Below are 13,138 nucleotides of genomic sequence, written 5' to 3'. Positions count from 1 at the left end.
ACCACGAGCTCCATCCCGCGCCTGGCGTCTGGTACACCTTCGCGTCAAGGTAGACCGGGCCTGTGTATCAGCCCTGGCCCCTTGGAAAGATCCTCGTTGGATGGAATGGGATGTGCCCCTGGGAATGGTCTGCAGAAGGAAGGTAGCCTCGACAGATGCCTCCAACACGGATTGGGGAGTGCTGTGCGATGGCGAGCCAGCTTTCCGGAGACCGTCGCTGCTGGAGGCGCGAGGGCAGCATGAAGCGGTGAGAATAGCCGAGCAGGAAGGGGTCTCTCGATCCGCTGTGAGGCTTGATCACGGCGAAGGCTTTGTAGTCTCGTAGAGCGAAGAACTAGTAGTCGTCGCTGAAGGAGAATAATCTGAGGATCCTTATATAGCCAGATGACCCTGCCCATTCTGGCGGGCTTTACCGCCATAGGCTCGTGCAGCTCTGCTGTCGAGCCATTGGTTCGTTTTTTATTCATGCACGAACCAATGGCCATGCAGTTACACTGCATTATTGAAAGGCTTTAGTCATCGGAGAAAAAGGAGTTTTCCCAAAGCGTCTTAAACAGACGCAGTACTCGTTCTGTATCTCAGGGAACCGTCTGCCAGACCTAAGGGGACACCACATCTTAGTCCACTCGGACAGCATGACGGTAGTGTCCTATATAAATCGCCAGGGCGGTCTCTCCTCGAAGCACCTCTTCACACTAGTGGAGCACCTCTTCGAATGGGCTCAGCTCAACTTGCTCTCGCTGAGAGCAGCGCATATACCGGGCAGGCTGAACCAAGGAGCAGATATGCTGTCTCGGAGCAATTTCCCCTCGGAGGAGTGGACGCTCCACCCTCAAACGGGGATCCTATGGCGATGTGCCGCTTATATAGCCAGAGGAACCCGCCCATTCTGGCGGGCTTTACCGCCATAGGCTCGTGCAGCTCTGCTGTCGAGCCATTGGTTCGTTTTTTATTCATGCACGAACCAATGGCCATGCAGTTACACTGCATTATTGAAAGGCTTTAGTCATCGGAGAAAAAGGAGTTTTCCCAAAGCGTCTTAAACAGACGCAGTACTCGTTCTGTATCTCAGGGAACCGAGGTTACGTTAGTAACAGAGTACATTTTTAACTGTCCCATTGAAAGAGCTCTTCTTATAACCCCTGTTATCCAATATACACAAGCTCTTTTAAACTGATTTACACTGATTTACGTACAGATCTTATGAAACAGGAGACATTTCCTTTGATGCTTTAAAATATTTTACCAGTTTACCAGTGACATTGATTAATAAGGTAATCATAACTTAAGCAATTAAAATGTTCAGTTCTACTTTCAGCAGAGGGAGCAAAAGAAGCCTCAGAAGACAACTCTCATTGCCCAACTTACTTTTCAAAGGACAGGGACGCGTTGGCCCACGACTGGCCCAACCTCCTCCTTTACGCTTTTCCCCCGATCGCTCTGATCCCACAGGTGATCAGGCGAGTCTGGGAACAGAGACGCAAGGTGCTGTTGGTGGCCCCGCTCTGGAGGAATGCTCTCGGCAGCCCCGTGGCCCATTCCCCTAAGACGAGACCTCCTCTCTCAGGCGAACGGAACGATATGGCACCCCCAGCCCGAGCTGTGGGCTCTGCACCTTTGGCCTCTCGATGGGAGCTTGCGAAAACAGGAGACATTTCCTTTGATGCTTTAAAATATTTTACCAGTTTACCAGTGACATTGATTAATAAGGTAATCATAACTTAAGCAATTAAAATGTTCAGTTCTACTTTCAGCAGAGGGAGCAAAAGAAATTACAAAGTTATCATATAATTCAATAAATCATATGTTTTAATCTTATATGTGACCCTGGACCACAAAACCACTCGTTTAAGTAGCACGGGTATATTTGCAGCAATAGCTAACAATACATTGTATGGGTCAAAATGATCAATTTTTCTTTTATGCCAAAAATCATTAGGATATTAAGTACAGATCATGATCTATGAAGATATTTTGTAAATTTCCTACCATAAATATATCAAAACTTAATTTTTGATTAGCAATATGCATTGCTAAGAACTTCATTTGGACAATTTTAAAGGTGATTTTCTCCGTATTTGGATTTTTTTCTTTTTGCACCCTCAGATTCCAGATTTTCAAGTAGTTGTATCTCAGCCAAACATTGCCCTATCCTAACAAACCATACATCAATGGAAAGCTTATTTCAGCTTTTAGATGATGTCTAAATCTCAATTTCAAAAAACTGATCCTTATGACTGGTTTTGTGGTCCAGGGTCACATATTGTTTTTCCTTTACATCATTAACCCTTAAATGCATGAATGTTTCGCCAATAATTATTACATATTCGGGTCTTTAGCGACCCGGACCTATATATCCAGCACGGATGGATCTCTAACTGCTGCAATAGCAAAAAACTCTCTTGATATTTTAAGAACAATTACAGAAGAATAAAATAAAGCATATTTCGTTTCATTTTGAAACTTAAAAGGGTTCAATTTGAGCAGATGATTTTACAATCGCTGTCATCGTCAGAACGCACTTCCACAGTACATTCAGCATCTGCCTCATATTCACGATCTCAGCCATATTCTCAAAACTATCGTTTTCAATGACTTCATATTCAATATTTTGATCACTGGCAGCTTATTCACCACATCCAGTATCAAATGACAGTGACATTTATATTTCATTGCGTATAGTAATTGCTCTGCAGTAAAGCCATTCAAACCAGTTCAATTTTTGCTGATGATATTCGTTTGTTTTATGCCTGAGGTTATTAAGAGTTATTATGACTGAAACGTCACGTCATCATTGTGTATCAAACACCTTGAGGAAAAAAGATGCATTGCACATATTGAGTCATCAGATATGTAAATATAGTTGCACAGGAAAAAATACTTACACATTTACATACCTCGGGTCTCTAGTGACCCTATACACTTTTTACAAAAAATGAATCAGAAAACTGGAATTCTTTTATAATTTACTATTTTTTTCTTGTTATATTGTTTATAATTAATAGATTGAGGAATACTAAGAAAGTTGATGTCTAACTTAAAAATATGAAGGAGGGAGAGGGTAGAGAATGATGTCCCGGGTCGCTAAAGACCCGAGGTATGCATTTAAGGGTTAATGTGTTAAATAGGGAAATATGCAAGCAAAAACTATGTTTGTCCCCAAAACACTAATTGCATACAGACAGCTGTCCAACTGACACTCAACCCTACAAAGCCCATGCTGGTGAACCAGGATATGCTGGTCCACCAGCCTGAACCAGCATTATACCAGCATCAACCAGCCTGTACCAGCACTATATCAACACTAACAAGCATACATCAGCATTATACTAGCATCAACCAGCCTGTACCAGCACTATACCAACACTAACAAGCATACACCAGCATTATACTAGCATCAACCAGCCTGTACCAGCACTATACCAACACTAACAAGTATACACCAGCATTATACCAGCATAAACCAGCCTGTACCAGCACTATACCAACACTAACAAGTATACACCAGCATTATACCAGCATAAACCAGCCTGTACCAGCACTATATCAACATTAACAAGCATACACCAGCACTATACCGGCACTAACCAGCATGGACCAGCAAAATTCCATCATAAACCAGCCTGTACCAGCACTAACCAGCACTATACCGGCACTAACCAGCATGGACCAGCTTGGAATACATGCTGGTTTATGCTGGATTTTTCAGCAGGGACACTCTTACCTCTCTCTCTCTCTCTCACACACACACACACACATACATGCACACACATACACATACTAATAGCAGACCCAGACAACATCAGTACAGAGTGAAGGTACACAGGACCTAAAATTTCGAGTCTTTTATTAGCCCCAGGTCTAACAAACAATCTGTATGTAATATAAGGGGGGGGTGTACAGTGTGTGGTCATTGAACATTTGTTCTGATAAATGTTCACAGAAAATGAGCCAAGGCCAATGAGTCTGAATTTGAAAAAAATAGTTAATAGTATAATTTTTATTTTGATAAAAAGTGAAAACGGGTCCCACAGACCTGAACACCATACAAGGGTTAATAGAAGAGTATGTGCACTGTGAAATCTAGAAAAAAAAACAAAAACTTGTTGCAAACATAATGGAAAGAACTAGTTTGTACTGTTAAATACAAAGTTTAGTGCTTTGTTCAGGTCAAAGCTGCCAATGCGATTGTACACATCTATAGTCTGTCAGTATTAGATTTATGAACATTTTGTAAAACATTAAGCACAAAGATAATGAAACAATCCTGTCTGAGAAACAGTCATATAAATGTACTGTATGCTGCCTGTCATTGGCTATGCATCACGTGTCAGTGACTGAAGATAACGATAACTTCAGATAAAAACATACCTCACAGTAATCTCTGACACGCTTAATCTAAAGCATTAAGAGTGAGAGTAACAATAGTTGTTCTTCTTCTGAACAAAAGTCTTACAGTCTTGATCTTCACCATAACAGAACTGGTCGCCTCTGAAATGACTAGTAAAGAATACACTTTTCTTCAAAATGAAGCTCAACAGCTGACCTGTCCTTTCAAAAAACTATGCACAGACCTGCTGAAGGAGCTTGGAGCATCAGAGGAGAAATTACAAGCCACAGAGACACGACTCAAAGCTCTTGAAAACACTGTGCAAGAGCAGATGTCCAGACTTGCTAAGAGTGAAGCTGAGATTGAGAAAATCCAAATGGAAAACAGAGGTGAGACTCATTTTTATTTAAGACCATTATGCTTTAATATTGTATACAAAATTGTGTACAATTTTTATTTAGAAATTGCTAGTAAATCTCATTAAGAATTACAAAAAATGGCAAGTAACACATTGACTTAAACATGAAAATTTGGAGTAAAAGACTGAAATGATATTTTCTTGAAAAATGTACTCCAAATATTTTTTTAGTAAGTAAGGCTTTATTTATAGCACCTTTTAAAGAAGTGTTTATAAAGTGTTTCACAGAAGAGAAATACAGAAGAGAATTTTTGTTTTATTTACAACTTCAACTTTTTATAGTGTAGGAGTGTTATTTAACAGTTGTTTGTGTTGCTACTGAGCCAATTTTCAACATTTTAATAAAGTATATATTCTCTTCAGACAGACAAAAGGTGGCATTTTCAGCTTCAGTAGGAGTTGGTTTCTTTGGACCATTTAACACAGATGTAACACTGGTTTACAAGAATGCCATCACGAATGTTGGTGGTGCCTACAACCAGGTCACAGGTATTGTTAATCCACACATTTTATATTTCTGAAAAAACACTTCCATGACTCATGTGTACAACTGTTAACTGAAGAATTGTCTCACTCTTTAACAGGGATTTTCACAGCACCGGTCCGGGGAGTATACTATTTCAGCTTCTTCTACCATTGTCAAGCTGATCAGCCGACACAGTTGGCCTTGTATAGAAATGGAAATCAAGTAGCTATAACACAACATCACAAGAGTAGCTGTTACACAGAGAATGGAGGCAACGGTGTAACGCTGCTGTTAGACAAAGGGGAGCAGGTCTATATTGTGCTCCGGAAGGACACAAGGATCTGGGATGACAAACATTTCTCACTGTTTAGTGGTTTTCTAATCAATGCCATGTAAATAAGACACACCCTGAGAACAAACATAACAGCTATGCAATGAGTTTACAGGTTAAGCTGAAATGTCAGGTTACTTAATCCAGTCTTTGTTTGATGAAAATACAATATTGCAACATCAAAACAATCAGCATTCAGCATAAAATCACCATAAAAAGGTAATTTACTATTTTTGGTCAATACAACAAAATAATCAGTAAAAAAAAAAAAACATGTACTTGCCAAAAAAATACAAGAAATAATATATATATATATATGATTTTTTTTTTTGTAGCACTGCTGCATGACTTTCTTCAGAAATTGTTCCTTTTTTCTTTAGAAATTGTTCCCTCAGACATAGACTTTGAACTATAGTAATGTGTTTTTAAAATAAGAACCATCACTCTAGAAGGATGAACTTGGGTCATGGATCTTGATTATTAGTCCAAATATCATCATATATTCAAATGCTAAACCACTGTAAAATCATCTGCTGTTAATTTTAGCTAAAAAATAATCAAGAAACAGGTTTCAGGACATTGTTTTAACATCTGCTGTGTTTTCTCTTCCATAGTCAAAATAATGAGAAAAGAATGATTTTTAAGTTTTTGCATTAAACACACTGAAATGAGAACATCTCTACTGTCTCTTGTTTTTATAAGTCAATTAAAAGTTAAGAAAAGTGTTTACATTTAAATACTCAAGAATAATAAAACGTGGATACCTTTTATTTTCACTCAAGAATTTTTTGGCTGGGCACTTTTAATTGAGTAATATTTTTTGACATTGTATCTATACTTCAGCTTAAGTACAATTTCTCAGTGCATTTTACACAGGAGTCTCTGGAGCATAACAAAACAGAAATACGTGTACAGCCCTACATATAAGACAGTGGAATATGTAAGCAATAAGGTCAAAAGGCCGTGCTATATTGTGAATAGCCCTAAAAGTCAGCAGAGACCATGACAACTAGATGACCCTAGAGACAGATCCCCTGCGAAGACCTCATCAACTAGACACCAATCGGCACAAATCCTCTACAAAGACCACGAGAACCAGACGAGTCCTCTGAACAGACCCTGTAGCCAGCTTCAGCCCCACCAAACGCTGGCAGTATGTATCCCCATCATCAAGGAGAAGGAACTGGAAGAATATTCTGAATGATACCAGTCCACAGTCTGACCTGTGTTGCAGCCTTGAATTAAACACACCATGCTGGATTCGTCTGGCCAGAGGAGAACTGAGCCTGGTTTATCTCAAGGTTTTTTTTCTCCATTTCTGTCACCGATGCAGTTTGGGTTCCTTGCCGCTGTCACTTTTGGCTTCCTTAAGCCCTATTCGCACGGGATTAGTATTATCTGGGGACCTTGTGTTTTTTTTTAATTACCCCCCCACATCTGACAAATTACAGACATGGCCGATTCGCACGGGATTAAGATCACAGACAACCTCCGCAATTATTACAAATGACTGGAGGTCACCAGGTAATTTAGTTGGGGACACTTAATATTTGGCAATATTGTCGACTTGCACAGAATCGTTTTGGAGAAAACTGAACTGGACGAAGACATCAGTAAATCAACAATCAACTGACTTTAACTGCAAACCTGTTTAGTATTGTCCTCTTTTTAGAGCTGCTTTACAGCAGAATTGAAACATTATTTTCCTGTTTAACACCGTAAAGCTTTAACAAAATCTGTATTGTATAAAGCACTATATAAATAAAGTTGACTTCACTTGAAACTATGTGCACTTTTTGAAATCAGTGACTGACAGCTGGACTTGGACATATGTGACTTCCCAGATAAGTATAAATGTCTTTAAAAACAACAACTTTCATTTTTTTAACATTCATTATCAAGTTGTTTTTAACTGTCCGATTGAAAGAGCTCTTCTTATAACCTGTTATCCAACGTACACAAGCTCTTTTAAACTGATTTACACTGATTTACGTACAGATCTTATGAAACAGGAGACATTTCCTTTGATGCTTTAAAATATTTGACCAGTTTACCAGTGACATTGATTAATAATGTAATCATAACTTAAGCAATTAAAATTTTCAGTTCTACTTTCAGCAGAGGGAGCAAAAGAAATTACAAAGTTGTCATATAATTCAGTAAATCATATGTTTTAACCTTATATGTGACCCTGGACCACAAAACCAGTCATAAGTAGCACGAGTATATTTGAAGCAATTGCCAACAATACATTGTATGGGTCAAAATTATCAATTTTTCTTTTATGCCAAAAACCATTAGGATATTAAGTAAAGATCATGATCTATGAAGATGATCAATTTTCCTTTTATGCCAAAAATCATTAGGATATTAAGTAAAGATCATGTTCCATGAAGATATTTTGTAAATTTCCTACTGTAAATATATTATAACTTAATTTTTGATTAGTAATATGCATTGCTAAGAACTTCATTTGGACAATTTTAAAGGCGATTTTCTCAATATATATATATATATTTTCACCCTTAGATTCCAGATTTTCAAATAGTTGTATCTCAGCCAAATATTGTCCTATCCTAACAAATCATACATCAATGGAAAGCTTATTTCAGCTTTTAGATGATGTCTAAATCAATGACCCTACAAAGCCCATGCTGGTGAACCAGGATATGCTGGTCCACCAGCTAGACCAACAATATACCAGCATAAACCAGCCTGTATCAGCACTAACAAGCATACACCAGCACTATACCAGCATAAACCAGCCTGGACCAGCACTAACCAGCACTATACCAGCATAAACCAGCCTGAACCAGCACTAACAAGCATACACCAGCACTAACCAGCCTGGACCAGCACTAACAAGCATACACCAGCACTATACCAGCACTAACCAGCCTGGACCAGCACTAACCAGCACTATACCAGCATAAACCAGCACTATATCAGCATAAACCAGCCTGGACCAGCAGGATACCAGCTCTAACCAGCATAAACCAGCCTGGACCAGCTTGGAATCCATGCTGGTTAACCAGCCTGAACCAGCACTAACAAGCATACACCAGCACTATACCAGCACTAACCAGCCTGGACCAGCACTAACAAGCATACACCAGCACTATACCATCATAAACCAGCCTAAACCAGCACTATACCAGCATCAACCAGCCTGAACCAGCACTAACCAGCCTGGACCAGCACTATACCAACACTAACCAGCATACACCAGCACTATACCATCATAAACCAGCCTGAACCAGCACTATACCAACACTAACCAGCATGGACCAGCACTATACCAGCATCGACCACAAACTCTTCAGCAGCTGGAAACCTATATCAGGCAAGAATGGGACCAAATTCCAACACCAAAACTCCAGAAATTCATAACCTCGATGCCCAGACGTCTTCAAACTGATGCTACACCATGGTAAACATGCCCCCGTCCCAACTAATTTGAGACCTGTAGCAGGCATCAAATTTTGAAATGGGCTCATTTTGTGCATAAAATTTTAAAATTTCTCCGTTTAAACATTTGTTATGTTATCTATGTTCTATTGTGAATAAAATATTGGCTCATGTGATTTGAAATTCTTTTAGTTTTCATTTTGTTCAAATTTAAAAAAATGTCCCAACATTTCCGGAATTCGGGTTGTACATTAATATAATATCTGCAAGTACAGTTTTTTTTTTTTTTTTTTAATGTTTGATTCTTGAGAAGGGACAAAACATGTTTTAAATGTTAGTTTTTATTATTTAATGATACATTATTATAAATGTATATATTTGTAGACAAATGTTGCATCTAATGAACCATGTAAGGGAACAGGCTTTTCTGAAAATGTACATTTACTTCATAACTTAATTTTTGTCAACTGCATCAGACACATTAAAAAGCATGCTATTTTAATTTGATCCATCCAGTAACAGTGTACAGTCTTCAATTATGTAATGTTGGTGTTCAGTAAATGAGCTAAGTAATCAAACACATTATCTACATTTTTTCCCCGTTTTCACACTATAATGAACAATCCAATTCCTGTTTTTTTTTTATTCTCTACCCTCCTTTTTACTGCTAAATACATATAACCTATGTTCCTAGGTAAATGAGACAATGTCATGTAGTTCATTTCATGTTTTACTATTTTAAAACAATAAATTGAAAGAAGAATTAAATATTTTTTGTTGTTGAAATTAACAGAAACCTCTGTGTTAAATACAGTGTTAAATACTGATGGAGTTGACAAACTGATGAAGTTCACAAAGGTCCAACTGAGATTACAACAATTGATTGACAAGACAACAAATTAAGACAATTAATTTTTTAACTAATATTTAATTTAATACAATAATCCTTCCAGTGGTTTGCTTTTCTCCTTTTAGCAGTACTTCATGCTGAGGACAGGTTAAATTACATGTATTTTCCAAGTATAGAGCATGTATTTAAAAATAAATAAAATAAAAGCAATGAATGTCCTGAGTATACAGATTTCCGTTAGAGGTAACTTTTTACATATATTTATTTTGATGAATTTCTTCATTTTTAATATAAAGAGGGCTTTTTTGTGTAGGACATGTTTTGTCCCTTATCTCAAGAATCAGCGAGTTTTAATGAAACTCAAATGTAAATATTCTCATATTTTGAGATACTGGCCCAGGTGAAAAAGACGTAGTATTAAATGTATTAAAAATATACTTGAAATTCAAGTAGTATGTTTATAATACATTTGTATTCCCAACATGCTTATTTGAAGTGCAATAAAAATATATTGAAATATATTGCATTTTAATATATTTCTAAAAAGTATACTAGAAGTACTTTTGTATTAAATATATGCTTAGTTATACTTCTAAGAAATATGCTAAACAGAAGCATACTTTTAATGTATTTATAAAAAGTATACTAGAAATACTTTGGTAATAAATATATGCTTAGTTACACTTTTAAGGAATATGCTAAACACAAGCACACTATTAGTATATTTCTAAAAAGTATAGTAGAAATACTATGTTAATAAACATATTTTTAGTTACACTTTTAAGGAATATGCTAAACACAAGCATACTTTTAGTGACGTTTTAGTGTATTTACAGAAAACATACTTATGTTACATTTACTTAAAGTATATTTTATGTCTACTTTGTGTAAGAACATAACAAAATGATTACACTTTTAGTGGGTTTTTAATGTACTTTATATTGCAGTAGGCCTACACATGGTTATATTTTAAATATATATGTATTTATAATTTTAATATTTGGAAAAGTACAATATTTTGAAAAACATTTTTAACATTTACAATGTACAAACGTTTGTCAACTATTATTAAGCATTGCGATATTTAAAATATGTTGTTTAATATGTTGTTCAGTTTTACTTAAAAGGTTATGCTACTTTGGTTGATTAGGCTGTTGTTCATTACATGATACATTAATTGTAATAAGCTAGGTGTTTATAAATTTGTTCAAGCTTGACGCCTTTATTTTCTAATATATATATTTCTGAAATTCCCACAAGGATTTCAACATCATATATGAAAAAAAAAAAAACTTGCGTTTACTTGTTTAAATTCAAACAACCCACTGACTAAACCTGATTGGTTCCAGAGCCATTGAACGGCTCTGATTGGTTCGTATGATAATGAGCTCACCCCAGAGAGCTTCGTATATAAAATATGATGTGCGTGCAAACGTCTCTTGAATGTGAATATAAGTCTAAATTTAAACAGTATTATATAGAGCGGCCGCGATCGTGTCTCTTTAGGGCACTTGGAGGAAACCACGCAATTCATATGGATTACTTTGCCGATGTTTTTTTGAGATTTCAACTTTTTGAAACATGAACATCTTTGGTGAATCTTCTTTCATCGGAGGGACATAAATCTCTCAGATTTTTATTAAAATATCTCAGCTTTTCTTTTGAAGATGAACGAAAGTCTTCGATGGTTTGGAGCATCTTAAGGGTGAGTGATGACAGAATTCAAATTGTTTTGGGGGAACTATGAAATTAATTAGAAAATATAGCGGTATGTTCTTATTTTTACCAGCTTCTGCAAGCGCGTATGGCGTCTGGCTTTTGGAACCTCACTGTGACTTCAGGTAAGATTTAATTAACCTTATTTGTCTGTGCCAGTCGTGTTTTTGACACATGCATTGGCAGAAAAAAATAAATAAAATAAAATTAGTCATTATAACATGTACAACATTAACATTCTTTTATTTGCAAAATGAAGTTGTGCATTTATTTATTTCTGATTTCCTGAACAATTTGGCTTCATTGTAATGAGGTTAATGATCTTTGAAAAACCATGATTATGAACATACAATTACTTTGTCTTGAGCTGATTAGCCAACTGTGGTAGTGTTCGTTGATTGGTGTTTATATTTGTTCAAGCTTGACAACCTTATCGCCTTTATTTTCTAATATATATTTCTCATTACAGATAAGAACAAAGATTAAATTGTAAGAAGGGTTGCTTATATGAGAGCATACAGTACATCTGAAACTGCTGAGGCTGGGAAGGCTTTTGACTATATTACCGACCAGGTACATTGTTCTCAGCGTACTGTCATTCTTAAAAAGAAAACAAATCATCAATCATCATTTGCTTTGTGTGTGTGTGTGTGTGTGTGTGTGTGTTGTTTTTCAGATCAGCTGCTATAGAAGACAAACTGAAATCTGAGTGCAGAGACAAGCAAAGGAATAGTAAGTATATTTTCATGTTGTATCACCTCTGTTATAGAGATTTTTGAATCAGGCCTAATGGAGGGTGATTTGGTCAATCTTGGAAGAAAAACGTTAGCAATGTGTCCATTCCAGCTGGCTAATTTGTGCTTGCTTTCAGTCATTCATGTAAAAATCTGTTATTTAATTTTGTTTCTGTTTTGTTTTTTTCTAAAGCTGCAAGGCTCTGGTGCAAAATATTGTATGCCAGGAGTCAGGACGACTAGGCTGTGCCCAGGTCTCCGGAACCTGCGACGACGCTCAGCTCCATCAGCCCTCCATCTGCGCCTTCGGATCCACCAGCTCTGTCTCCATCGGTCGGCCCCCAGATGTTGGCAGCCACACCATCTACATCTTGGCTCCTCGCTCCCTCGATTCCGCCGTGTGTTGTCAGCACTGGGATGCTCTGGGTCTGTGCCATGTGCCAAACACCATCTAAGCTGCCAGGGCATCATCGTCATCCTCCCATCACCATCCCTTCGCCACATCCTGCCATCATCCCCGCACTTTTGCCTCTCACCATCCCTACGCCATCTCCTTGTCCACCTCCAAAACCCCCTCCATCCCTCCCTATTCTGTTGCTTGAACTTTATCATCTTCAGTCTTTGCACACACACAGCTATTCACTTATGCACTTTGTTTTTCAGTCTTTTTTAATGTATTTTTTTTCTTCAGAAAATTGCATTGTAATTTTTATTTATTCATTGATGTAAAATTCTGTACTTTTTAGTAAGGCCGGTATAACTGAAATGTTCTACAAATGGAAAAGATAGCTCTGCCATAGCATTTCAGTCTTTTTTTATTTATGTTTTTTTATAATGTATTAAAATGTACTTGAGTATGTTTGTAGTAATACAAATATACTATAA

The 13,138-nt window shown here is 37.1% G+C and overlaps 1 protein-coding gene and 1 long non-coding RNA gene across 3 annotated transcripts in view; both read left to right on the top strand.

Moving 5' to 3' along the window:
* Positions 1-5,610, top strand: part of LOC107747336 (uncharacterized) — a 6,785-nt gene extending 1,175 nt beyond the window's left edge. The window contains exons 2-4 of the mRNA XM_016561802.1: positions 4,542-4,719; positions 5,112-5,237; positions 5,333-5,610. Coding sequence (XP_016417288.1) covers positions 4,542-4,719; positions 5,112-5,237; positions 5,333-5,610 — 582 coding nt within the window. The remainder of the gene's footprint in view (positions 1-4,541; positions 4,720-5,111; positions 5,238-5,332) is intronic.
* Positions 5,611-11,377: 5,767 nt separating this feature from the next.
* LOC107747339 (uncharacterized) lies at positions 11,378-12,877 on the top strand. Of its 2 annotated transcripts, XR_001640793.1 has the most exons (5): positions 11,378-11,508; positions 11,593-11,644; positions 11,989-12,092; positions 12,196-12,251; positions 12,447-12,877. It is a non-coding gene; the product is annotated as an uncharacterized LOC107747339 (long non-coding RNA). The 2 variants fall into 2 exon arrangements; XR_001640792.1 differs by having other exon boundaries at positions 11,378-11,644.
* The last annotated feature ends 261 nt before the right edge of the window (positions 12,878-13,138 follow it).

This window comes from Sinocyclocheilus rhinocerous, unplaced genomic scaffold (genome assembly GCF_001515625.1).
Source record: "Sinocyclocheilus rhinocerous isolate Xijiao unplaced genomic scaffold, SAMN03320098_v1.1 scaffold3122, whole genome shotgun sequence".
Lineage (NCBI taxonomy): Eukaryota > Metazoa > Chordata > Actinopteri > Cypriniformes > Cyprinidae > Sinocyclocheilus > Sinocyclocheilus rhinocerous.
The sequence above is the reverse complement of the archived record's forward strand: the minus strand, read 5'-3'. Positions and strand labels throughout refer to the sequence as shown.